This window comes from Ochotona curzoniae, unplaced genomic scaffold, assembly GCF_017591425.1.
Source record: "Ochotona curzoniae isolate NIBS_2020 unplaced genomic scaffold, NIBS_Ocur_1.0 scaffold_4505, whole genome shotgun sequence".
Classification (NCBI taxonomy): domain Eukaryota; kingdom Metazoa; phylum Chordata; class Mammalia; order Lagomorpha; family Ochotonidae; genus Ochotona; species Ochotona curzoniae.
The window spans coordinates 802,609-829,419 of NW_024467118.1; the positions used below are offsets into that span (position 1 = coordinate 802,609).

The 26,811-nt window shown below is 55.3% G+C and overlaps 1 protein-coding gene across 1 annotated transcript; it reads left to right on the plus strand.

Annotated features, from left to right (window-relative positions):
- The first annotated feature begins 4,105 nt into the window (after positions 1-4,105).
- RNF4 (ring finger protein 4) lies at positions 4,106-26,811 on the plus strand. The gene is made up of 8 exons (XM_040965828.1): positions 4,106-4,226; positions 11,556-11,694; positions 12,376-12,490; positions 14,908-14,987; positions 22,371-22,380; positions 22,718-22,877; positions 23,188-23,236; positions 23,598-26,811. Exons 2-8 carry the CDS (start codon positions 11,686-11,688, stop codon positions 23,745-23,747), a joined length of 573 nt encoding a protein of 190 aa, XP_040821762.1. The 5' UTR covers positions 4,106-4,226; positions 11,556-11,685; the 3' UTR covers positions 23,748-26,811.

Below are 26,811 nucleotides of genomic sequence, written 5' to 3' on the forward strand. Positions count from 1 at the left end.
GGGTTTTTACAGGGGCAGTCCACAATAGCTTGAAAAGAGGAAATTCACCTGCAAGGTGAGGGGAAATACCACACATTTCCTGCCTATCTCGGCTGGATAGCCCACGCCTCCAGCCACTAAGGGAGGCACCCACTTAATCACTTGGAGCCACCTGTGAGCAGGTGGGCCTTGATTCCTTAAAGGTCACGTAGGCCTTTGGTCTGCAAGCTCCATTTCTCAGTAGCAAAGGCCTGGAGCAAATGGTTGGGATTTTGATACTGAGGTTCTTCGAGCCCTGTTTTCCAGCGTCATAGCCCTACTGCAATGTCGGAAGGGGAATGCGGTGGAGAACCAGAATTCCCTGTGGGAGTGGCTGGGTGTGTCCAGCTCTGCTCCCCACGCGAGGGAGGCAGCCAACAATGGGCTAAGTCCCTCTGTCCTCGTCGCGTTGAGTTCTGGGCAGCTGGCTTGCCCGCCCACCTGTTGCAGCCATTTGGGTAGTGAGCCAGAGGATGGAAGTTCTGCTTCTCTCTCTGCCTTAAGATTAAAGTTACAAATGAACAAAACTCCAACTACTCCTTAGGCCGTAAAATGCAAATTACATTTTCCATTGTATTTGTCCCTCCAGTCATTTTTAACCATTTTTAACTTAATTTTTTTTTCTTTTTAAAAGATGGTCACATCCACCAATTAATTCTCTCCCCAAATGTCCACAGCAGGGGCGCTGGGCAGCGGGAGTAACAGCTCAACCCAGGTCCCTCCCAGGGATGCAGGGAGTGCCACTCAGCCCATCACCGCCTCCCAAACTCCATAGCCAGAGGAAGCTGGAGGCCCAGCACCATGTCATAGTAGGCCACTGCTCTGTCTGCAGCCCTGGTATCCCATGTTTGTGTTGGTTTGTGTCCTGGCTGTTCTACTTCCCATCCAGCTCTCTGTTTATTGCCTGGGAAAGCAAGAGAGGATGGCTCAAAGCCTTGGGACCCTGCACCTGCGTGGGAGATCCAAAAGAAAACGTGTGGCTGCTGGCTTCGTGTTAGCTCAGCTCCAGCTGCCGTGGCCCTCTGAGGAGTGAACCAGTGAAGAACCTAGGTGCTTTCTGCCTTTTGTGATTCTGCCTCAATGGCTCGGCTGGGGGCTGTGTGAACTCCAGGCCTGATAGTCTACGTGACACCCCGCAGGACACCTGGCAGGTCACCAAGCAGACCACTGCTCAGGAAGGAGGTACCTGGTGTTTGATAAGATTCACAGCCCAATAGCTCATCGATTTGTGCTTTTTGAAAGTTGCTTGTTTCAAATCCACCAATAGCAGCCTGCTAAATCATGACTGTATAATTAATAGCCTGAAATGTATAAGAACTGGGGGGCTTGGGCTCGCTTGCTCTCTGGCTCGCGCTTCTTTTTGTCCTCCCTGTGGATCCTGCAGCAGCCTTGGCTGGGAGACCCAGGCTAACCTGAATAAACCACCTTCATGCCTTAGCACCGACTTCAGAGTTGATGATTATCTGGGGATTTCAAGATCCGGCCCAAGAGCGGCGGTAGAAGGGTTGATCTCTGTAAAACCTGCGCTTCCGATAAAAACAAAACCTGAAGGAAGCTCAAGTCAGGAATGACCGCAGCCTATGTTTGCACCACGATCTTTTAAAGATTTAGTTTATTTTTATTGCAAAGTCAGATATACAGAGAGAAGAAACAGAGAGGAAGATCTTCCATCCACTGATTCACTCCCCAAGTGACTACAACAGCTGGAGCTGTGCCGATCTGAAGCCAGGTGCCAGGAACCTCCTCCAGGTCTCCCATGCGGGTGCAGGGTCCCAAGGCTGTGGGCCATCCTCGACTGCTTTCCCAGGCCACAGGCAGGGAGCTGGGTGGGAAGTGGAGCTGCCAGGATTAGAACCGGTGCCCGTATGGGATCCTGGCGCGTTCAAGGAAAGGACTTTAGCCGCTAGGCCACTGCCGGGCCCTGCACCATGTTTTAATCCTCATGCATGAGCTAGGTCATGAGTGGAGATGCTCTCACAGTAGCAGCTGCATTCAATACCTTATAGAACAGCATTTTTAGCATTTCAGCTGTCTGCTATCTGAGGCATTTAAATAATTCCCACAGCTGTGTTAAATGGCAGTTCCCTTAAACTTTTCCTTCTTTTATTATCATCACAAACACTAGAAAACATTCACTTTTGGAGGCCAGCACAATGGCTCAATTGGCAGTGCTCTAGCTCCAAGCGCTGTGTGCCCTGTGGGCACTAGTTCACATCCAGGCTGCTCCATTTCCATCCAGCTCCCTGCTTGTGGTCTGGGAAAGCAGCGGAGGACCCTGCACCCACGTGGGAGACCCACAGAAAGCTCCTGGCTCCTGGCTTTGGATCAGCTCAGCTCTGGCTGTTGTGGCGATTTGGGGAGTGAACCAGTAAATGAAAGATCTTTCATCTCTCCTTTTCTCTTTAAATCTGCCTTTTCCAATAAAAATGTTAAAAGCGTTCATACTTTTCGACCTAGAAAAAGCAAAATCTTAAAAAAAAAATTTGCAGCAGGATCAGATTCATCAAATATCTGCCATACCAAATTTCCTTTCAAACAGCAAACTATCACAGACATACATGTTCTGTTTTCACTCTGGTCATTCCAGACAGGACTCAATCTTCAAGTGAGACCACCAGAAGACGCTCCCAAGGCAAGGGTCCTCGGACCAGACACGAGACCACACAAAGAGGGCTGGACAAAGGGGCCTTCCCCTCCTTGCCCCCACCTGCAAGTCCATGTGTCACCCAATGACCACACATCCCCCCAAACTGGGTCCAGTAGGCTGGAACAGTGGGAGCCAATCACTGCCCCCCCCCCCCCCCGGGTAGTGGGAGCCAGGGCAGAGCCAGGAGCCGGTCAGCTGTTGCCCAGTTCTGGGGGCTGCATGCCCAATAGTTGCCAGGCCCATGAAGGCGATTGCAGCTATTGCCCAACAATTGCCATGCAGAGAGGGACAAGAGCAGAGAGAGGTTTACCAACAGCGACAAAGTACATCAGCAGCAGACAGGAGCGGGGCTCTGGGGAAGGATCTGCAGTCCACAAAGTAGCTCCAATTGGCCCCTCGCTGAAAACCAGACCAACCAACAGATTCAACCAATCACAAGGCAGGGAGCACTGGCTGAGTTGTCTAACTGAGCCAATTGCCATCCAACCACCAGCGGGTCTCGTCCCTGGCATCCCAGTGGCCTAAGTGCCCATACGGCCCTCTGACCCTTCCCTGGGCCGGACCTAGGGCAGGATGCCGTCTCCAGGGAACAGGCGTGCTTTGGGGGTCCCTGTGGGGCGGCCTGCAGCACCTCCTCAATCCAGAGAGCTAGTTAGGGGGAAAGCCAGAGCCGAGGGAGGCAGAGAGCGAGGCCCAGACGGCATAGAGGCGTCCCCAGAGCCTCAGCTCTAGAGGGCCAGCCCCCGGCTGTCCAGTCGCCACGCAGCGCGTGCCTGCACACAACAGGTGGGGACCCTCAGGGGTCCGGGGCCTGCCGCAGGGTGGGAAGCAGATACCCGCCGTGGCCGCCCGGGGCCACCTGGGACTTGGGCCCATCCCTAGGGCGGGCTCAGCCCTGGGCTACCCACTGGGCAGCCGGCCTCGCCCCAGCCCCTTGCTCCCAGGGACACAGGTTCCTCGTTGCCCATCTCCCGGGGCTTCAGTTCCCGGGTCCTCCGGGGAGCTCCTCCAGACGCGTGCTCGAGGGCCTTCTGACCAGGACCCCCGGGGGTCGGTCCGAGGTGGGGCTGAGCGCGAGTGTAGGCCCAGGCGCGGCCTCCAGCTTGTGCCCCTGGGAATACTCCTCACAGAAGTCTCCTCCCCGCATCGCGACTAGCGATGGGGTCGCTCGGCGGCCGCCGGGCTCCGGAGACCACCGGCTCGCCAGCTGGGGGACAGCCAGCAGCCAGACTACAACTCCCGAGACGCTTTGTGGGAGGACACGGCGCGAGCACCGTCTCTCGCGGGACTCTGGGCATAGAGGCGCGCGGGCGTGGGCGGGGCCGGAAGAGACGCATTCAAAGTGGTGATGGACGTCGCTCGGATCCAATAGCCTTGCCGCCCCGGCGTCCGCGGGGGGCCGTGCCGGCGACGGGGCCAAGGCCTCCGGGGCGGAAGTGGGTCGCGGCCGAGTCGGCGGCGTCTTCCTCAGGTCTCTTCTCTTCAGCTGCTGGCCGGAGGCGCGTCCCAGCTGCCGGGCGCGGACGGCGCGGCGCCTCGCGGGCCTCGGGACCGGCTGCGAGTAAGGCCCGGCTGGGCGGGGCGGCGCGGCCTGGCGTAGGCCCGGCGCCGGCCCGGCGCCGGCGGCTCGGGGCGCATCCCGGGCGCGGGGGTCGCGAGGCGGCCCCGGCGCCAGGCCTCCCGCCGAGGGGGCGTGCGCGACCGGGGTCCCGGGAGGCGGTGTGGTGGGGTCGTGGCGACCGTCTGCTTTGTGCTCAGGGCCGCGTCCGTGGGAGCTGAGCTTTTGTCTAACCTTGGCCCCCGTGGGCGTGTCCCGCGCTGTTCCGCTCACCGGGGACTCAGCTGGCCGGGGATTCAGCTGACCAGGGGCTCCCCTGTCCGGGGGGTTCTGCTGGACCGGGGGCTCGCTGACCAGGGGCTCTGCTCACCCGGGAGGCCTCGCTGGCCCGTGGGGGCTCTCCTGTCCGGGGGACTTCGCTAACCGGGGTACCTCACTGACCGGGGGCTCGCTGACCAGGCGTCCCCGCGCCTGAGGTGGGTGGGGTGCCATGGTGGCTTGCTGGGCGATGGGCAGGGGACCTCCGGGCTGTATGTTACTCGAGGACGAATTGCTGGTTCTCTGATGCTTGAACTTTTGTTTTCTGAGTCTGACTGAAAAAGTGTTTATAACAACCTTATCTTTTCAAAAAAGAAGGCTTTATTGGAAAGGTGTGTGTATACAGAAAGAGGGAGTGCTTCCGCCTGCTGGTTCACTTCCCAAAAGGCAGCAACAGCCTGAGCTGAGCCAGGAGCCAGCAGTGTGGGACCTGGAGCTGGGAGCATAGAGCCGGGAGCCAGCAGTGTGGGACCTGGAGCCGGGAGCATAGAGCCGGGAGCCAGCAGTGTGGGACCTGGAGCCGGGAACATAGAGCCGGGAGCCAGCAGTGTGGGACCTGGAGCCGGGAACATAGAGCCGGGAGCCAGCAGTGTGGGACCTGGAGCCGGGAACATAGAGCCGGGAGCCAGCAGTGTGGGACCTGGAGCTGGGAGCATAGAGCCGGGAGCCAGCAGTGTGGGACCTGGAGCTGGGAGCCGGCAGTGTGGGACCTGGAGCCAGGGGCTTGGGGCCGGGATCCGAGCACTGGGCCATCCTCTGCTGCTGTCCTCCCCCGCATCAGCAGGGAGCTGGACGCCAGTCAAGCCAGCACAGCACCTGGGGCCCCCAGACGCGGGAAGGCACGTGTGTGTGGTCAGCATGGTGGTTTTGAGGCGGACAGCGATGAGTTACAGCAGGGAGCAGAAGCGGAGTCTGCTGGCTCTCCTGGGGCTGGAAGGGCAGGGTTGTGCAAGACCCGGGGAGGCCCAGGCTGCACAGGCCCAGGAACTGCTCCTGGGGCGGAAGCTGGGAAGTCACGTGGCCAGAGTGCTGCAAGATGTTGGGTAGGACCGGTGACTTTGGGGTCAGTGAGGAAGAGAACAGTAGCCAAGACAGTGACTGGCGGCTGAACTTGGTGCAGGAGGCCGAGCCGGAGGGAAGGCTGGCTCTGGTGTTGCGTGTTCCCGGCAGTCTACAGCCCTTTGGAAGGCAGCATGGCTCCTGGAGGGTGCCGTGGGCTTGCGAGGGCCTCGGAGTCCCCGCGTGCTCCTGCAGCTGGTGTTCTTAACGCCCAGTGACTGGCTCACTTCCGCGTTGCCCCCTGCCCGTGCCAGCTCTGACAGGGCCACCTGCTTTCCCAGGCCTGTTGTACCCCGAGGGCCGGGGAAGCTGCGGGCTCCTCGCTTCCCTGGCGTCTGGCTGTCAGATGGAAGCTTCTCCCTCCTCCTCCTCTCTAACTCTGGCCTTTACATTTTAAACAGAAAGAAGTTACCCAATACGCAGACTGTGATCAGTTGTACATCAACATTCCTGCCACCTTTTCTTATGTGTTTATAAACAGTAAAGCTGTTACCTTGGCAAAAACTGAGGTTTGAGAATGCTGCTGTAGGTCTCTGCAGTTCCCTTTGCGAATGAGTTTTTGGGGCCACAGTCAGGGTTAAGGCCGGAAGCTTCCGGGTGGGTGGGAGTGTTAGCTTGCAGTCAGAAGTGAAACTGACGACCACGCTTTGCTGGTGCTCGCACTGCCTGCTGGCTGCTGAGTGAGCCTCTGTGTAGGTTTAAGTTCAAGAATGGCTGTTAAATGGCAGCTTTTCTCTAATGGTTAAGACTTTGCCCCAGGTGTCCCTAGAGGCTCCTGTAGTGAGGCCCTGCCTGCTGTAGCTTGGGGGGCCCTCCAGTTCTGGGGCACAGCCTGCAAGCTCCTCTGGTGGGAAGCGTCAGATGATAAAGGAAGCCTGACGGGAGGGAGGGGCTCGGGTTGCAAGCCTCTCCAAGGAAAGGGCTCGGCTCAGTGACAGCCGTTTCTCCAGAGGGCTACCAATCAGGATGGGCGCTGTCTCCTGTGTCTCACCACCTGCCCCTTGGCCACATGTTTGAAAGGGAGGTTGATTCAGACCCAGAGAAAGATCTGTCATCCTCTGGGACACTTCCAGACGGCTGCCGTGGCTGCTCCTAGGCCTGGCCAAAGCCGGGTCTCCTGTGAAGACAGGGCTCCAGGTGCTTGGGCCGTCTTCTGTTGCTTCCCCTGGCCTGGCATGGAGCTGGGTGAGAAGAGGGCACCACTGTGCCAGTGTCACAGCCTAACGTGCCCCGCTGCTTGCTGTTGCACCATTCTTTGTAACTTCAATTTTGTTTTGCCTTTTTTTTTTTAAGTGTTACTTATTTTGAAGGCCTAGTGACGATCTTCTGTCTGCTGGTTTGTCCCAAGTACCCACAGATCCAGGAGGAGGCAGGCTGGAGCCACGGGCACAAAGCCCATAGGGGTTTCTCACGTGGGTGCCAGGGCCCCCTGTGCTTGGGCCATCATCTACTTCCTTCCCAGATGCCTCAGGAATAAGCTGGACCGCTGGAATAGCCAGGATTCAAACCCACACTCCCCTGGGATCCTGGCAGCTTAACCCACTGTGTCTGCCGTGAAGTCTGCTTGTCCCTGGGGCTGGCGTGATGAGCTGTGGTGGCATTGCTGAGATCCCATGTGAGTACGGGTGCGTCCCAGCCGCTCCACCCTTCCAGCTCTCTGCTCGTGGCCTGGGAGGGCCTCGGAGGAGGCTCCTGGCCACTGGCTTCAGATCGGCTCAGTTTCGGCTATTGCAGCCACTTGGGGAGTGAACCAGCAGACGGATCTTGTATTTTTCTCTATATCTCCCTTTCCAATAAAAATATAAGTAAATATTTTTTAAAAATTGCTTTTCTCTAAGTCTCTCTTTTTTATCCCTGTGGTGACTCTGTGGGTAATATAAGACTTTCCCTCATCTGTTTTTTTCCCCTGGGCCTCATGTGATGGCTCACCTTGCAAATGCTGGGATTCCATATGAATGCTAGTTCATGTCCCGGCCGCTCCATTTCCCATCCAGCTCCCTGCTTGTGGCGGGGGAAAGCAGTCGCTGACCCTGCACCCGCGTGGGAGACCTGGGAGAGGCGCCTGGCTTCGGATCGGCTCAGTTTGGAATGTCAGCAGCTGTTTGGGGAGTGAATCCATAGATAGGAAATCTTTGTCTCTCCTTCTCCATAAAATCTGCCTTTCTGATAAAAATAAATCTTTGAATTTTTTTCCCTTAAAAACAGTTCTCTTTTAAGCATGTAATAAACTTGATAATTTCAGTGGGGCGAAAAGCTTTTTAACTTTATTCACATGTTTGCCAACTGCTGGATAAGAAGTTAGTCCATAGGAAGTACCTGATCCAGAGTTAAGTGTATCATGTTAAGGAAGAGTAAAGGAGTGGGAGAAATGGAAGCAAGCTTTGAGGCAAGTCTTAGAGGATTGGAAAGAATTATGCCAAGGTAGGGGGAGTGGCAGGGCCCTCCTTGTAGGGAAAAATCTAGAGAAGTTGCTTGGAACCCAAGAAACTACAGAAACTAAGCTGAAAGAGGGAGCCAGCCGGTGGGTGGCGGCTCAGGCTCTTCAGGAAGCTGGCCTTGTTCTGTGGGCTGCGGGATTAACGTGTTTCAGAAAAGTGTGAGCACGAGGGGAATGTGAGTTGGTGCTGTCCAGTTTCTTAATTTGTTGGTGTTCTCACAGTTGCTGGGCGCGTGCTCCGGCGGGCCTTTGGGTCAGGCATGGAGGAAGGTGATGGGACGCTTGGTGGCTTGTTTTTCTTCTGTGTGCTTCTTCCTGATGGAGTTGGCTTTTGGCTGTGGGCATTCCTGTCCCTGCCTGGGAGGACCCTTCTGTTTTGTTAGGATTAGGGAGTAACTGTCACCCTACAGAGCCGAATCAGTTGTCACTCCTCACTGTCAGACTGCCTCAACCAGGGGTGGGAGGTGGGTGTTTGACACCTTAGAGACCCTGATGGGGGAAGTGTGTTCTGAGGGTGTTTCTTGAGTGGCTTCGATAGTTTGGGGGGAGTTCTTGGTTTCATTGCACCAGGGTTGAGAAATTTGTTCCAAGGTCTGTTGGTTGAACAAGTCCGTCCTGGTGCATCCACAGACCTAGGACTGTGTTGCGAAGCTTGACAGGAGACTCGTCTTACCTGTTCTGCTCTCTGTTCTCTGAGGAGGCAGTTGATGTCCCCTGCTGGCCTCGATGAGCTGGCTGTCATGCTCCCATATGCGTCTAGACATGCTGTCCACTGCACGGGCATCACAACACCAAGAGGCCTAGTCCTGACACAGGCAAGTCAAGGTTGGACCGCATGTCCTGTGATTGTCCCTATGGCAGGTGGTTGGAGTCCAGCCATCCAGTTGGGCTGTCCCCCAAGAAACCTGCCTGGAGTGACCCTCAGACTTGACTCTAGTGTGCGCCAGCTAGTGCAGGGTCAGGTTCAGTCTGTCAGCTAACACATACTGCTGGGTGCAGCTGCCTGGTCAGTTCTGTCCCCAGCCCCATTTTTCATGTGAACTGATGGCTGCTATGGCGCCACCCAGGCAACCCGCCACAGACCTGGTCCTTACGCATACTAGCAGGTTCAGTGACCTAGTCGGGGCAACTCCCAATAGCCCCATCAAGCCTGACCCCCAGACTCGGTTTTTGCATATGCCAGCCTGTAATGCAGCCAAACCCTACCTGGCCCTGTATGCTGACAGGTGCTGCTGCTGCATCCATCTTGACGGTCCCTAGCCCTGGTTCTTGTACTCAGCAATGATAAGCAGGCGAGTGCCACAGTTTCCCTCTAGGCATGTTGCCTGCCTCAGATCTTGTACCTGCCAGGGGTGTGGCCCAGCTGTGACTCACACCCAGTGCTCACACTTGCTAGTGGTGCTGCCATCCAGCCCTGCTGGCCTGCATCGGTTCTGGTTCTTGTGCAAGCCAACAGGTGCAGCAGCCTATCCCAGTCTGGCCCACCCCTGGTGCCAGCTCTCATACTTCTCAGTGGGAGCTGCAGCCCAGCAGAGGAGTCCCCACAGTTCCCCTACAAGGCCCGCTCCCAGCCTCAGGTCTTGTGTGTGCCAGCAGGTGCTGCAGCCCCGTCTGAGATGACCTGGCCTGATCTGTCCCTATCCTGGCTTTCCCTCATGCCATTGTGTGCTGTGAACTGGTCCAGCATGCTCTAGCCTGTTGTCAGTCGGGTTTGCACTAACAGACAGGAGCTGTGCTTGGCAGGGGAGTGCCCCAAGTTCCTCTACAAGACTTGCCCCCAGCAACAGATCTGCTGCCCTGGCATGGCTGGTTCCCAGTCCTGGCACTCATTGATGGATAATGTGGCTTAGCCTGACCTGCCCGCACCTATTCTGGCTCTCCCTAATGGGTATTATAGCCTAGCCCAGTCTGGCTCCCCCCAGCCCTGGGCCTCATCTGTGCAAGTAGGGGCAATGGTCCTGCTTTGCACTGTAGCCCTTGGTCCTGACCTTGCATGTGCTGGTGGGTTCTGTGGTGCAACCTGGCTTAGCCTGTCACCAGCTGAGCTCTGTGCATAGACCAGTCTCCTGCAGAATCTGACCCCAGTTCCAGATTGTAGTGTTTTGGTGGGTGTCGGCAACGCCCACGTGTACCCCGAGCCCAGCGGAGTGGGGTTACAAAAAAGACAACACACAGTGGGTCATTCTTGTAAAGAGAATGCCATTTATTTGAGGTGAACATGCCTCTTTTACAGTCTGCCTGGTTCCTCCCAGTATTTTCCCAATGCTGAAGCAACTCCTAAGCTCCCCCAGGGCATCTTACAAAGGGGAAGCAGGGAAGGGGGAGCTTGCGGTCAAGCCACGGGTGTATCAGGCCAAGATTGCCCATCCTGTTACACCTTGAGAAACAAGCTAAGCTGTGGAGTTAAGCCTTGGGAGATGGGGCCTACAGGTGAGTGCTATGGCCAGCTAGGCGTGTCCCCCCAGCCCCAGATTTTGAGAGCACCATTGGGCAGTAGGTGATGCTGTTTAGCCCAGCCCACCCACGTGGACGGGTACCTTGTTCTGACTTGGACATCGCTGTGTTTCTCCTCTAAAAACACTCCGTCTCACTCCCTTGCCTGCCTGCAAGTGCAGTGGCCCAGTGTGTGGGAGTCCCCTGCCAGACATGCCCTCAGCGGCTCTCTCTCCAGTATGTCCTTAGACCCCCTCCCTGGGCAGTCTGCCTCCCTCTCCCTCCACCCCCGCCACCTAGGACCAGGGTGGCATGTCCTGGCCTTCTCCACTTATCTGTCATTTTTATTTTTCTGATGATGTTTGCATAGTTGACCAGGTTGGGAAGGTGGAGGACTAGGAGAGTGTGGGCGAACCATTGTTTCCAGCTCTGCCCCCTCTTCCTCCTGTATCTGTCTGATCCTCACTTATCTTAATAATAATAATAGTAATGGAAGAATAAGCAACTCTGCTGGTGTGCTGGAATAGTTAACACATATTTGGCATTCACCAGGTCCCAAGATGCCCACTAGCCCTAGCTGCTTTTCTCCTAGCAGTGTAACACTGCCTCGGCAGAAGGCAGCCTAGGCCCTTGCCTGGAGCTGGAGGGCACTGCCCAGTTTCATCTTAGAAAATTGAACCCAGGGCCCAGTGTGGTAGCCTAGTGGCTAAAGTCCTTGTCTTGCCTGCGCTGGAATCCCATATGGGCGCCCGTAAGTCCCAGCTGCTCCATTTCCCATCCAGCTCCCTGCCTGTGGCCTGGGAAAGAGTAGAGGACGGTCCGGAGTCTTGGGACCCTGCACCCGCGTGGGAGACCCGGAAGAGGCTCCTGGCTTTGGATAGGCTCAGCTCTGGGTACTGTGGCCACTTAAGGAGTGAACCAGTGGATGGAAGCGCTATTTCTCTTCCTCTCTGTAAATCTGACTTTCCAGTTTAAAAAAAAAAAAAAGATGACTTGGTATTAAGGACGTAACTTGCACAAAGTATTCAGTAGGTGGCAGGAAGGCGGGGGGCAGTGGCTACTCAACAGCTTGTTTGTTCTTTTAGGGCTGGAAGATTGTGGAAATCTGTGTGGACCCAGGTTGTGCAAACCCAAGGATGTGTGTCCAGGTGGCCTGACGGGCGGACATCGGCAGCTTTCTGCCTCACCTCGAGGTCACGTCCTTTTCTGAACACAATGAGCTCGGTAAGTTTCACCAGCTTGTCAGTTATTTTCTGAGCCAAGCAGCTGTGTTGCTCTGAAATGTTCCATAAAGCCTGCGGCTTGGAGAGTGAGTGAGCATCGTTGTCATCGGGGTCCGCTTGTCCGCAGCTGCGTGGCACCAGTCGAGAGTGGAGCCCAGAGAGGAGGAGCGTGGGGTGGGGCTTCCAGCCCCCGGGCCGTCCGTGTGTTAGTTCGGCACCGCGCGATGGTCGGATTTAACCCCGTGTCACTTGGAGCCTCTTGAGCTTTACTTGCATGGAGATCCCCCAGCCCCTTTGTCAGTCCAAAGTGCCCGCGTCAGGCTCGTCATGTGACCTAGATGCAGAACAAGTGTTTGAGTTGCTGCGTTCAGACCAGATACAAACCTTGTTCCTGAGGTGCTGTGTGTCTGGGGGGTGATGGGGGTGTGTAGCTTGTTCCTGAGGTGCTGAGCAGGCTGTGGGGTGCAGGATGAGACCCGGAACACGGTGATGGGGGTGCTGCCGTGCTCAGGGTGCGCTGTTGGGAATGGCCTGTTCCCTCAGCCCCCCCTTTGTCTGCAGTTTGGCCTTTGATGTAAGAAAGCTGGTTGGGATTCCTGAGTTCATTGTGAACAGCATGGGCAGCGATGAGACGCTGTGCAGGAGAGCTCTTGACTGTTTCTTTTCTCCTTGGTACCTTCAGAGAAAGCGTCGTGGTGGGACAGCAAATTCTAGACAAACCCAGAAGCGAACCCGGGAAGCAGCTTCTACTCCTGAGATCGCCTTGGAAGCGGAACCCATAGAACTTGTGGAAACTGGTGAGCTGGTCAAGTGGTCGAGGAATGCTGTGACTGTGGGGAGGCTGAGTTGGCTGATGGGGAGCACGTTTGTGGAGCTAGACGGGGATCAGCAGCGGAACCTGCCAGCCAAAGAAGCCACTACCGGGTCTGTAAGATGGTCCCAAGCTGCTGCCAGCTCACTCACAAGCTTCATTCAGAACCCAGTGTGGTAGCCTAGTGGCTAACTCCTCAGCCTTGCATGCACTGGGATCCTATGTAGGCATTAATTTGTATCCCAGCTGCTCCACTCCCCTCTCAGTTCCCTGCTTGTGGCTTGGGAAAGCAGTGGGGGACAGCCTGCAGCCTTGGGAGGTGGCGTGGGAGACCCAGAGGAAGCCCCTGGCTGTTGTACCTAATTCCTTCTCTCTGTACCCGCCTTTCCAATAAATAGAAATACACAGGAGAGCTGCAGCCAGGAGGCTTGGTGTCGGCCACGCTTGGTGCTCTCCCTGTCTGCCCTTGTAGTGTCTGACTCTCGGGAGGCCTTCAGTTTGCATTCCGAGGCTGGGACCTGCCTGCACCCACAGTGGTGTCTTGGAGGGCCGAGGGTCCCGGGCCCAGGGAAGCCCACCTGCTTTCCAGGAGAGCCCTGATCTCACCTTGTGAGCAGAGCTTGTGTTCAAGGCGAGGACTGGGTCCTGGACGAAGCTGCTTGTCAGGATGGGCAGGCTGGTGGCCTTTCTTCTCAGTTAGAAGCAGGTCATGGTGGGCGCTTGGCATGGAGGCAGGATGCTGGGAGTCGACCCTGGGTCCAACTTCCTGCTACCACCCTGGGGTGCTGTGTGGTGACCCGAGGTACTCAAATTCTGGCCTTTGCAGCTCCCTTCCCTTGCTCCATCTCTCAAATAAGCTGGTGTTTTGTAGTAGTTCTTCCAATGTGTGTTTATATTTATTGGAAAGGCAGCTTTACAAGAGAGGAGAGACTGAAAGATCTTCCATCTGCTGATTCACTCCCTAAGTGGCCACAGTGGACGGACCCTAGGAGCTTCTCCCGGGTCTCCCACGTGAGTGCAGGGTCCCAAGGCTTTGGGCTGTCCTCGACTGCTTTCCCAGGCCACAAGCAGGGAGCTGGATGGGAAGTGGGGCTGCAGGGACATGAACTGGCACTCGTATGGAATGCCTTGCTTGGAGGTGGAGGATTAGCCAGTTGAGCCAACACACCAGCCGCATATTTATTCTTGTGAAGCTTTTTTCTTAAGTTAAAAAGCCTACTTGAGGAGAAAGATGGAGAGAGCTCCCATCTTGTGGTTCCCACTTCCTGCCTAGATCCTGGAGCCAGCAGCTCGGTCAAGGCCGTGGCCGTGGGTACATTCCTCCTGCCTCCCAGGTCTGGGTTCTGGAAAGCTGCAAGTAGGAGCCAGCACGGAAGATGAATGCAGAGCCTGCAGCCTGGGACACAGGCCTCACCGCTGGGCCAGAGGCAAGCCCTGTGAAGCCTGTTAGTACAGGAGCCAGACTAGTAGACCGATGCCAAACCTGCTATTCTAAGCTCACGCCTTCACTGTTTAGATTTATTGTGGAAGAATTGAAGGGTTTTTGTTTTCTGTTCTGATTCATTCCCAGATGGCCCCAACCAGTGCTGAGCGGGGCTGTAGGCAGGAGCCTGGGGCCCCAGCTGGATGTCCACAGGGGCCCAAGCACTTGGGTTACTTTCTCCTACTTCCCCTGGCCCTTGAGGAGCTGGACCAGAAGTGGAACAGCTACAGGCTGAAACAGTGTTCACACGGCTGTCTGCCTACATCCCAAGCGGCGCCTTTCCATGCCGCGCCCCAACCTCGGACAGTGTGTGAAGTTACCGGAAACAAGCATGGCATAAATGGAACGGCACTGTGCTCCTTATTGCCAGCTGCCAGAAGTGACTGCCATCATGGTGTGCTGCTCTAAGGCCCACCGCCTGTTAGGCCCCACACGTTTGACATGTTGGGTTCTAGAAGATGAGTAACTGTTACCATCCATCTGTGCTCTACCCATTCGAGTTGAGAGGTGCTAGAGAGAGTCGGGGCTTGAAGTGCATCCCAGGGGTCGCTGACAGGCGCTGCGTTAAGCATTACTCCGCATCTTTGCTGCTAGTGAGGGGTTTGCTTCTCCCAGGGGTTTCAGTCTGGTCCATCCCAAAGAGAAAGGCTCTGAGCTGCGCATGCCCAGTGTAGGTGCAGGCCAGGTGTAGGCATAGCGCGTGGTGGTGACACCCCATGGGGAGAGAATGAGCGTGCACTCCCCTCACACACCATCTGCCGGGGAGCCCTGGGAGTACATTGGGCTGTTGGTTGTTGCTCCTGAGCAATGCATTGGTCTTGATGCTCTGTAGTTAGGTAGACGCTGGTAGCCGTGTGTGCCATGCTGATGAAGCTTCGAGGGATGCACCCTAATGTGTGCCGGGCTGCTTGCTTTTGCAGCCGGAGATGAAATCGTGGACCTCACCTGTGAATCCTTGGAGCCGGTGGTGGTCGACCTGACCCACAATGACTCCGTTGTGGTAAGTGCTTCAGGGTGTGTGGGGCTGTTCCCGAGTGTCACCAAGGTCAGACCTCAATGACAGGTTCCAAATCAAGGTTGCAGCTTGGGTTGAGCTCATTCATTCAGTGACTGAAACCTAGCATCAAAAGTTTGCGGGAAGACCATGTGTTGTGACTTGGCTGCCTGCGGAGTAGGCCTGTCTGACCTTTGCCAGTTGGGCCCTGGCGGCTTGGGGAGTCTCAGTTGGGTCTTCAGTCTGGTGCTGTAGCTGATGGAAGCTGTGCTGCCTGCAGCGCGCTACGTAGGTTCCTTCACCTGGTGAAGGGCACATGCGCTCAGCTCAAGAGGTCTGCAGTTGGGAGGCGGAGACTGATGGAATTGCAGGAGCAGTCCCGATGGTGGGGTGGGCCGTCTGTCCTGGTGGGGGGGGAATGACGGGGTGGGCTGTCTGTCCTGGTGGGGTGGGCCGTCTGTCCTGGTGGGGTGGGCCATCTGTCCTGGTGGAGTGGGCCGTCTGTCCTGGTGGGGGGGAATGGCAGGGTGGACCGTCTGTCCTGGTGGGGTGGGAATGGCGGGGTGGGCCGTCTGTCCTGGTGGAGTGGGGGCTGTCTGTCCTGGTCGGGGGGGAATGGCGGGGTGGGCCGTCTGTCCTGGTCGGGGCGGGGGGGGGAATGGCGGGGTGAGCCGTCTGTCCTGGTTGGAGGGGAATGGTGGGGTGGGCTGTCTGTCCTGGTCGGGGCGGAATGGCGGGGTGGGTCGTCTGTCCTGGTTGCGGGGGAATGGCGGGGTGGGCCGTCTGTCCTGGTTGGGGGGGAATGGTGGGGTGGGCTGTCTGTTGTGGGATTCAGGCTCACATTTACTAGTTGTTTGAGAGGATTTCTCTCAAGCTGGCTGCTGTTTTCCTAGCTGAAAAACAATTGCTTAGTCCAAATGCCAGTTTAGTAATTTGTAGTAAGAAACACACCTGTGTGGGATTCTCTGCGTAGATCTGTGTGCTCAGCCTAAGCAGGGCTGGTCCAGCGGTGAGGTCAGGTGCACGGGCGACTGGGGGAGATGGCGCAGTGTGTCTTTCCAGAATGAGGGTGACCATCAGCCACTGGTGGGGCAGGTTCAGTTTGCTGTCTTGACGCACAGAGGCAGTGTGCTGTGTTGGGGAGAGGATGCCTGCTGCCTCACAACCCTGGCTGCTTTCCAAACACCCGGTGAGCTCTTGGGAGAGAAGCTGCATGTAGAGGGATGTTTCCTGCTCGAAGGGTCTCAAAGCCCCCTGAGTGATTAGAAGTCCTGAGAGGGCTGTCAGATGCCGGGGGGTGCCTGGTGAGACCCCCCGCTCAGCTCTCCTCACTACCTCAGGCTGACAGAATGGCGCTTTCCTGGGTCGCCCATTGTGAGTCCCTTGGAGTTTCACTGTGTTAATCCCTGTTTTCTGCCAAGTTGTTCCAGGTTTTATAAGAATCGTTTATTTATTTACTTTATTGGAAAGTCAGATTTACAGAGGGAAGGAGAGACAGATCTTCTATCTGCTGGTTCACTTCCCAAGTGGCTGCAGCAGCCAGACCTGAGTGATCCGACGCCAGGAACTTCTTCCTGGTCTCCCATTTGAGTGCAGGCTCCCGAGGCTGTGGGCCATGAGTAGGAAGCTGCAAGGGAAGTGGAGCAGCTGGGGACAGGAACCAGTGCCCATATGGGATCCCAGCGCAGGCAAGGTGAACGCTTGGGGCCCTCCAGTTTTACCTTTGAATCAGTGTCTTAAGATTCTTGGAATTCCACTTCCTTACCACCACTTTATTAGTTTCAGATTCCTAACAGGATTGAGGGACGTCAGAGAAGAGCTCCCCCTGCTGGTTCACTCCCAGGACGGCCCAGCCGCCGGCCAGGCGTTAGCTGAGAACTGGTGGGAAGCAGAGCAGCAGAGACCCCCATACGGGCTGCCTGCCGTGACGTAAGACTGGTCCCTGCTCTCTCCGCTGTCAAGTTTTACAGCATTTAAATTTGTTATTATTTTTTTAATATTTTTTATTGGAAACATTTACAAAGAGAAAGAGTGGGAAAGATCCTCCATCCGCTGGTTCACTCCCTGCGTGGGCTGGAGCTGAGCTAATTCAAACCCAGGAGTTTTTCTGGGTCTCCTGTGTGGTATAAGGGCCCAAGGACTGCATCCCCAGGCAGGAAGTTGGATCAGCAGTGGTGCTCACGTGGGGTGCTCACTGCTGGCATCATGGCACCAGCCCCTGGAAATCTTTGTTCTATTCACTTGCTTATTTGATGGTCTTCTAAGTCTTGGGCCCGTGGCAAAATCCTCAGATTGGACGCCCCATGATCCGTTATGGGTCCTGGTTTCCTGGCTGCTACCCTTCCCTTCCAGCTCCCTGCCTGTGGCCTAGGAAAGTAGTAGAGGACAGCCCAAAGCTTTGGAATCCTGCACCTGTGGGAGACCTGGAGGAAGCTCCTGGCTCCTGGATTCAGATGGTTCAGCTTCTGGCCGTTTTGGCCACTTGGGGAGTGAGCCAGTGGGTAAAAGATTCTCTGTCTCTCTCCCTTTCTTTATGTAAATCTGCCTTTTTGATAAAAATAAATCTTGGGCCCGGCACCTTGGCCTAGCAGCTAAAGTCCTCGCCTTGAATGCGCCAGGATCCCGTATGGGCACAGGTTCTAATCCCGGCAGCTACACTTCCCACCCAGCTCCCTGCTTGTGACCTGGGAAAGCAGTCGAGGACGGCCCAAAGCCTTGGGACCCTGCACCCGTGTGAGAGACCTGGAGGAAGTTCTGGGCTCTGGGCTCCAGATCGGCATAGCATCGGCTGTTGCGCTCACTTGGGAAGTGAATCATTGGATGGAAAATCTTCCTCTCTATCTGACTTTTCAATAAAAATAAATAAATTTTTTTTTTTTTAAGATTTGTTTCTATTATTTTTTTATTGGAAAGGCGGATATACAGAGAGGAGAGACAGAGAGGAAGATCTTTCGTCCAATGATTCACTCCCCAAGTGAGCGCTATGGCCGGTGCTATGCCAGTCCGAAGCCAGGAGCCTCTTCTGGGTCTCCCACGCAGGTGCAGGGTCCCAAAGCTTTGGGCCGTCCTCGACTGCTTTCCTAGGCCACAGGCAGGGAGCTGGAAGGGAAGCGGGGCTACCGGGATAGAACCGGCGCCCATATGGGATCCCGGGCGTTCAAGGCGAGGACCTTAACCACTGCGCCACCGTGCCGGGCCCAAAATAAATAAATCTTAAAAAAAAATCTTTCAGAAAAATTCTAAGTCTTAAGTATGGCAAACTTCGTGTGGAATTTCATTCTGTTTTTAGTCTGCGTGTGCCGGTTGGGAGCAAGAGTGGCTCATCTCTCGGCTTGCCTTGTGCACGCTCCCTGCCGGCTTCGGAATCCTTAAAATGGATGTTGTTGTTTTGTTTTGCTTGTCTTTTTTTTTTTTTTTTCCTCTACAGAAGACTTTGTAAGATTGAAATGACTTCTTCCTTGAATGTTTGTTGGGACTCTGAAGTATCTCGCTAGAGTTGTAGTCAGTGTTGGTAAGATGCAGGTTTTCGAGAGCTGACTCCTGAAATGCTTGCCCCGCCGGCGCTGGTCAGGCCCAGGCTGTTCCGGCCCCCTCACTTCTGCTGTCACGTATTTGTGTTTCCCTTTTAGATTAGTTATTACCAGAATTTTGTTAATATTTCCAGGACCCAACGATTTAACTTTGTGGATCCTTTTTCTTGTAAGTTTATATCCATTTCATTGTCTTTAGTTTAGTGTTCTTTTGCTAACCGACTTTCATTGTTTTTTATCCAGTTAATCCATTAAGATTAAACTTTTCTATTTGAATCTCCACTTTTAGTATCAGTGTCTCGTGCTTGAATTGTTCATCCAGTTTTCACCTGTGAGCGTGGGTTTCTTTGTTCTCTGGATCCTTCTATCGCGTCTCCTGTGTCGGGGGTCTCTGCTGAGACCTGCGGGAACATGTGATCTGTACGGGGGTGCTTGGGCTGCTCTGCTTGCTGCCCTCCTGAGGCTCCTTTTTGTTATTTTAAGATTTATTTTTATTGGAAAGTCAGATATGCAGAGAGCAGGAGAGAGATGAGGGAAGATCTTCATCCACTGATTCACTCCTCAGGTGGTCACTGAAGCCAGGAGCCAGAAGCTGTTTCTGGGTCTTCCATGAGGCTACAGCTGTCTTCTACTGCTTTCCCAGCTGGAAGGGAAGTGGAGCAGCTGGGACATGAACCAGCACCGAGACATAAGCCGGTGCACATATGAGATCCTGGAGTGTGCAAGGCAAGGACTTTAGCCACTAGGCTGCAGTGCCAGGCTTCCTCTTGAGGTTTCTGAGAGCAGACAGAATCCCCCACGCCATTTTGTTTTCCTTTGACTCGTAGCCCCGTGTGTGTATCCTCCTTTTTCCTTACTTTGGTGTTTGTATAAGTGTGTGCAGGAGGCTTCGGTGGTTTCTGGAAGCAGCTTCCCTGTTCCCTGTTTAATTGAAAGCTGCTATGTTGCCCATCCTTCCTTTCTTGCCTGCCTTAACAGGTGACTCAAGTTGCAGGCTACTTTTCCTGAGCAGGTGCAGCTGTCCTTCCCTGACAGGGTTTCCAAGTGGTCCCCGGCTTCTCTCTGCTCTGAGGTCTTGGGGGCGGTTATCTGGCCTGGCAGTTAAGATGTTCTCACCCTGTGTAACGAGTGCCTCTGTTCCCAAATACTGGGGAAAAAAAAAAAACCAAACAGAAACTGAGTCTGTCTTTGAGGAAGAAGTTTGAAAGATATTTGTTAGCTGGCACTGTGCCACAGTGGGTAAAACCTACTGTGTTGGTGTCCCAAGAGTAAGGAGGGAAGGGAGGTGTGTGCTTGGGCAAATTACATTTCACAAAATTGGGTCCGATGTGATTGCTCCGTGACTAAATCCTCACTGTGCAAGTGCTGGAATCCCGGCTGGCACCTCCCATCCAGCCCCCTCCTGTGGCCTGGGAAAGCAATAGAAGCAAAAAAAAAAAAGCCTGGGGACCCTGCACCCCTGTGGGAGACTTGGAGGAAGCTCATGGCGTCAGATTGGCTCCGTTTCAGCCTTTGCAGCCACTTGGGGAGTGAACCAGCAGGTGGAAGATCTTTGTCTTTCCTCTCTATAAGTTGACCTGCCTTTAATAAATCTTTTAAAAATTTTTCCTTCACAAAATTGTGTCTTGAAGTTGGGTTAACTTTTTGGACTACGTATAGAGTGTGCCGTTGTCACGCGAGTCGTGTTCTGCTCTGTATCCTGTCTGATTTTTTTTATATGCTGTGAGAAATGCAGCTGATGGAGGGTCTCCCTGCAGGCTGGGTGGCCTTCCGGACGTAGTGAAGCACATGAGAGCACATGTAGGAATGTGGGGCCCAGCCCCTTCTGTGTGAGAAAACAAGACCTTCCTTCCACGCCGGAGCCTCGGCTGCTGTCGCCTGTGCCGCCAGAGGTGGTTTGGATTCTCGTCGGCTGCTTCCTGCTGGTTCAGTGGTCGCAGTGGTCAGACGGTGCCCAGTGTCCAGGCGTTGGGCACCGAGTTTGTGGAGACAGCTGTTCTGGTGAACAGTGTGTAGTGCCCTCGTCTTGTCTCGGGCAGTGTTCCCTGTCTAGTCCCTGCCTGGCTGGCTGAATGCAGAGAATGCCCGCGGTCGTCCTGTGCGGGGCACCCTGTGCTTCCTGTGGCTTGACTCTCTTGTTGCGTCGTGAGTCTTGCCTATACATTAGAATGCAGAGGTTCCTGGCGGCCTCCAGGTGCCCCGAACAGGTCGGCCCTGGTCTCCAGTGCTCTCCATAAGTGAGACTGGAGGGGTGTAGAAGGTGTGCATCTCAGCTGGTGGGCTGACGACGCTGCTCAGGCCAGGGCGTGGACTGACTGCAGTGGCTTCAGCGTGTGCGCTGGCCCCGCTGGCCCCGCTGCCCCAGACCTTTCTTCTCTAAGTCTCGAACCAGATTGCGGTCCCAGGGAGAGGTCAGTGAGTGGACATTCCTGAAGGCCTGACATGCTCGTGCCTGGTTTCCTTCGATGCCAGGCAAGCTGACGTGTGGCAGTCACCTCCTGGGTCTCAGGGCTGCAGCACCTTGCTTCCTCCTGGGTGCAGGACTCCTACTGCGCCCTGGGTTTGTTGCTGCCCAGAGTTGAGTGCTCAGGGAGAGCGGTTCCCACACCCTAGTTGCCATGAAGCCGAGGTGCCATAACCTTCCACTTGTGTGCTGCCATTGCCATCGTCATCTCTACTCACAGCAGAGTTCACTTCTCCCAACTAAACCCAGGGTTCCCCAAGATGGACTCCTGTTTCCCGCCTTTCTTTGAGGCTCCCCTTCCCTCTTCTGTAGCCTATCTGATGGCTGCTGCAAAAGTGACACCCCCCGGCCCCCCAGTTTCCATGGTCACCCTCTGTAGTCCCTGCTGAAGTGGGGGGGCAGTGCTGTGGGGTGTGGGCTAGGTTCTCACCTTCAGAATAAAGATGTCTGTACTGAGCCCTGGGAAGCTAAGTCTACTCCAGTGCTCCTTCAATAAGTGGACTTTAACATGTGGAAGGAGTTGTGCCAAAAAAGCCTAGGAGAGTAGGCTATAGGCTGGCCTGTTCATGTTGACCCACCTGGGGTGTGCCAGGCAGAGGACTCAGTGCTGCACTGGCACCCCCGGATTCCAGCAGACCCGTCACCTCTCCTTTCTTGGTCTGGGACACTTAGACTACCTCGTAGTAACCCAGATGCACCTGCTGGGAGCCACCAAGCCCACGGGCACCTCTCCTCCAGCCTGAGCTTGTTGAGCATGCCAAGTTGAAGAGGCTTAGCATCCCTGCCACGAGGGAGTGAGAGAGGGGGCCGTGGAGGGCTTTGTGGAAGGGTGCTTCCCAAGCGCTGAGCAGGAGGTGGTTGGGACGTCAGGAACACGGTGTAAGCCAACAGAGGTTTGGTTGGACTGGAAGCTACTGGTGAATGCTCTTCCTGGCAAATTACAGTTTTGAGTTGATCTCAGCCCTTTGCGTACCAAGTTCATAGTTGTGCATGACCTGCTTGTATGTGGCAAATTATTTTTTAACAGTATGTTGAGCTCCCTTGGCCTTGGCAGCGGCTGGCACAGGAGAGCAGCTGCAGGTGCTCTGGGTGCACTTGGCGCCTGCATCCCTGGGGCTGTGCTCAGTGTCCACTGTTCCCTTAGGCCTCACAGCAGCAGCAGCATGGGGAGGTCTGGGCACAGTGCATCCTTGCCCAGGCTGCACAGCACTGCAGAAGCTCAGCTCCCTGGACACAGTGGGGCCTGGGAAGGGCCGCATGAGACCAGGAGAGGGGACCAGGTCCACTGGTGGGGGTGCCTGGGGGCTGTGCGTCACTCACTGAGAACAACCAGTACTCCCATTTTATTACTCAAACTGATTAATTTTCTCTCTCTCTCTTTTTTTTTTTTTGAAGATTGTTGATGGTGAGTGGTTTGGCCATTTTCCCTGGGCCTGGAGAGCAGTGCAGATCTTGCCAGACGATCCTGAGGAGGTCCGAGAAGACCAGCAGGAAGACTGCCGGGGCTTCCCTGGCCACGCGGCACAGTCTGAGCCTTGTGCCCGCCTCCAGGCGCGAAGCCAGAGCCCTCTGTGGGGCCTGTGGGGTGTCAGGCAGTGCCCAGTGCCAAGCATGCAGGGGGATGTGGGTATCCCCTGGAGGTTCTAGCCAGACAAGGAGGGTGTTCGGGGGGCACCGGGGTGAAGTGGTGAGGGCGACGAGACCAAGGAGTCTGCAGTCTGAACTTGTGACTCTCATCTCAGAACGGAGGAGGCCAAGGAGGAACGCGAGGAGGCTCCGTCAGGATCATGCCGACAGCTGTGTGCTCAGCAGTGACGAGGAGGAGCTGGCCAGGGACCGAGACGTGTATGTGACCACCCACACTCCCAGGAGTGCCAGGACTGATGGAGCTGCGGGGATTAGGTACCATGGGCCCCTGAGCGCTGCTGGAGTGGGGCGGGCCAGCACGCTCTGTTTTCTGTGGTTCTGGGAACACTGGGCTCGGCTCAGTGACCAGCACGTGCTGGACTGTGATGGGGTGGATGTGGACAAGCCCAAGGCATGACAGCTGGGTGCTCGGCATCTTGTAGGGTTTTCCTGCCTGTCCCCTTGGCTTCCCAGAAGCCCCCCAGGGTCGGGGGGCGGGGAGCGGTGTGAAGGGAATTCAGGCTGCTTAGGGGACGGGACTGAGGGCTGTGTTTGCTTGGCTGCTGACGGGAACCACTGTCTATAGGTCCTCGGGTACTGTGAGCTGCCCCATCTGCATGGACGGATACTCAGAGGTAAGCTCTCTGATTGGACAGGACTTCTGCGGTCCAGGACAGGATCTTGCTCTTCATTGGTGTGACACCTCACGTGCTCCCTGGGCTGGCACATAATGTGAATGGAAAGCACGCCAGTGTCTGAACCCTGGATCCCCAGGGCCAGGGCGTCAGCTAGGTCCTCGTCTGACCCTAACAAGCCCCTTACTTCTTGGGGTGCTCTGGAACCCTCTTATGCTGCAGCTGCTTGGAGCCCACACTCCTGCTTTCAGCTGGGGGTGAGGCTGGAGTTGGCTGCTCCTTCCCCGCAGGGTCATCTGCAGGGGGCTCCGACCCTCTGGGAACAGAACACTCAGAGGCTCTTTCTTTCCATGTCTTGTAGATTGTGCAGAGCGGACGTCTCATTGTTTCTACAGAATGTGGCCACGTCTTCTGTAGCCAGTGCCTCCGCGATTCCCTCAAGAGTGCTAACACTTGCCCAACTTGTAGGAAAAAGATGAGCCACAAACGGTATCATCCCATTTACATATGAAGTGCTCAGAGCTACTCAGATACGGACGGACCAAGGGAAAGCCTGGCCAGGGCTCTGCGTGATGTCAGGAGCACTGTGGGAGAACCAACCTCTGTGCCAAGTGCTTTGTTGTTTCCAACCCCTCCTAGATTCTGTGTGATGCTCTGGAACTGGCCGAGCGCTCTGTCTCCTCTCTGGGGTGGGCTGGTTCCTGAGTAGAAGAAAGGAAACTCAAGAATTGTGGCTACAGCTTCTTTCTGGAACTTCCATGTTGGCCAAGAGAATCCCCTTGTGCCCAGCTCTCCTGCGCTACACTTCTCTTTGGCTTCTGCTTGTCAGTGGACCAGCCTGCCTGCCAGAGACCAGCCAGACCAGGCCCACCCAGCCCAAGGGCCCTGGGTGCAAGAGCAGCCCTCTGTCCTGGAGAGATGAGCCTGCACCTTGCAAGGACATGCAGTGTTCTCTGCAGCCAGGAGAGCCTCTGCAGGGCAGACGGCAAAGTGCAATAAGCCCGTTCTTGACCTGTCTGTCCACAGCCCGGGAGATGGAGTGCAGCTGGTATCCTCCCAGAGGTCTGGGGCCTCCTGAGGAGCAGTGCCTGGCTGCCCTATCCCTGCTCATCAGCTGTTCTCAGGAACTTCACCCACGCTCCAAAGTTCTTCACCTGGCACGGGACATGTGTTTGAGTGTCCTCTCTTTTCTGATAAAGTCTGTCCTGTTTGCTGCCGTATGTCCTCTGACCCTCAGTTCTCGCTGCCCGGGTCTGCCCAAGGTCAGCAGACCCTGAGGTGGTGGCAGTCGTCGTGGCCTTAGCAGCTCACGTCCACACTGGGGTCCAAGGCACCGTCTCTCCATGTTGCAAAGAACGCAGCCCGCCTCACCAGGCCTTCTCATCCGCCTCCCAGCAGTGGATGTTTCTAGCTGAAGCTGCTCCTTTCGTCGGTTGGGCTTTGATCCTAGGGCTTTTGGCTGTTCCCCAGGCACTGGTTGGCAACCTGCAGGGGCTTAGCCTGCCCGGGGCACCCATGTAACAGCCTCTGCTCCAGGCTCCAGGCATGCTCTCAAATGGCAGCACAGGGCCGGAGCCAGCTGGCAGGGGTGAGCCTATCAGTGCCAGCTTGCCCCCACCTCCGTACCTCCCCTTCCTCGGAGGGCTTCAAGCCACCTAGCAGCCTTTTCGCGTGAAATGTCCCCAAGGTGAGCGAGGGACTGGTCCAGCTTTGCTAGCAATAACTGCCCTTCAGATTGCCCTTCTGAAGGAGCGGGACTTGGCACAGAATTCACTTTATGGGACTGAAGGAGAGCCCTCCTGTATGGGAAGAGCAAATGGTTATTCTTCATTCTGACTTTTTAACTTTAGGCTCACTTGCAATTAGTATGAATGAAAGTCATAATTTTGTACTTGGAGTCAAAGAAGGCTGTGTCCCAGCACCCATCGTTGGTTGTGGAGCCCACTGCCCTCTCAGGATAGCGTTGCCATGCAGTCCCCCTGAGCTTCCTGGAGAAGCCCGTCTGCTGTGTCCCAGTGATGTCAGGGGTGATGTCAGGCACAGAACAGCTGAGCAGAGATGGCAACACCCATTTCAAACCAAGTTTATCCCAACTCAAGTGGTTGATCATAAAGGTTGGTTGAGAAAATCCCTCTCCCATTGTTAGTGTACACAGTTGAGCTCTCTTTGTTGATACCCGGTGAACATCAGTTAGCCTTGGACTCCTGCGAGCGTTGAAGGTGGGAACAAAACCAGGCATTTGAACCGAGCATCTTTTCCACGCATTTGTTTGCTCTGGCAGTGGGCAGCACCACCACGCCCTCACTCCGTTTTGCCAGTGTGCATGTTTCGCCTGCGCCCGTTGTCCTAGAAGCTTCTGCTCCAGACACTGGTATGCAGCGAGCCCCTCCGGGACCACAACTCCAAAGTCCTGGGATCTCTAGCAGTGCAGAAATGGTTCTGAGAGGTGAGGCTGGTCGGGAGGCTGCCCTCCCATCCGGACATGTCCTATGCTTTGGATGGGAGTCATCTGTGGAGTTCAGGTTGTACCAGTAACTGCCATGATTGAGTGGTGCCAGTAAAGCATGAGGGAAGGACTTCATTTGGCTTTGGACGACTTGAGGGCCAGGTAGTCAGCCTCCTGGGTGAGGGGACTGTAACACCATCATTGGGATGCTGGCTGTGTGTGTGGCTCTGGCAGTTATGGCGACTCACAGCTGCAGAGCTTCCTCCTGGACAGTGGGGAGCTAGGTTGGAGCCGGAGGAGCAGTAGTGGCTGGCTTCCTGAGGCAGCACGCTGTGCTTCCGTCCTGCAATTCCAAGACGGAATAGAGTTCTGAGCGGGACCCTGTGAAAACTCCCTTTGCTGGCAGGCAGCAGGGTCTGCACAGCTCATGCCTGAGAGGGGTCATGACTAAGGGTGTGGGGGGCGGCCTCCCCTGCTCTCTTTCCTGAACACCCCGAGGCAAAGGCCCCTGGGAGGGCAGGGTGCCAGAGTGCCTCAGGCCAGCCTGACTCAGTGGGCTCCCAAGGCTGGCTAGAGGAGGTGGTTTCTGGTTGTGAAATATGCAAATGGTATCTTTATTCTGGTGGTCAGTGTGCGCATGTTTGGGTTCCAGTGTCTGTTGAATGATCCTGAATTTCCTCCATTCCATCCATCTGCCATGTCTCCTAGTCCCTTAACGTGTAGGGTGGGCACCCATTCTAAAACTCCCAACTTTATGAAAACCAGTGTGACAACACATGTGGAAAATGGCTGCACCGTAGGTCCCAGAACACAGGTGCACTGGAAATCTTGTATAAAACTACCTTCAGGCTATGCAAATAAGGTAATTAGAAACATAAATGAACTTCCTATTTAGGACTGTGTTCCATCCTCAAGGAGTATATACATATTCGACTGAGGGGCAGGGATGGCGGGAGCAGTGCTCTGCTCCAAGCATCGTGGATGCATATTCAACTTGTGTTTGCTTTTCCAACATATGCCATTCTTGGATACATTCATTGTGTCGATATTTTATACATTGCTTAATTTGTTCTGCTAGTATTTGGATTAGGGTTTGTTTTGTTTTATTAAAATCCATGTTCATAAGTTA

What these genes read in the sequence shown, in the direction of transcription:
- RNF4 (XM_040965828.1), top strand. An exon ending in CATAGAACTTGTGGAAACTG is followed by an intron (nt 12,491 to 14,907) that starts GTGAGCTGGTCA and finishes TTGCTTTTGCAG; the next exon opens with CCGGAGATGAAATCGTGGAC. An exon ending in GATGGAGCTGCGGGGATTAG is followed by an intron (nt 22,878 to 23,187) that starts GTACCATGGGCC and finishes CACTGTCTATAG; the next exon opens with GTCCTCGGGTACTGTGAGCT.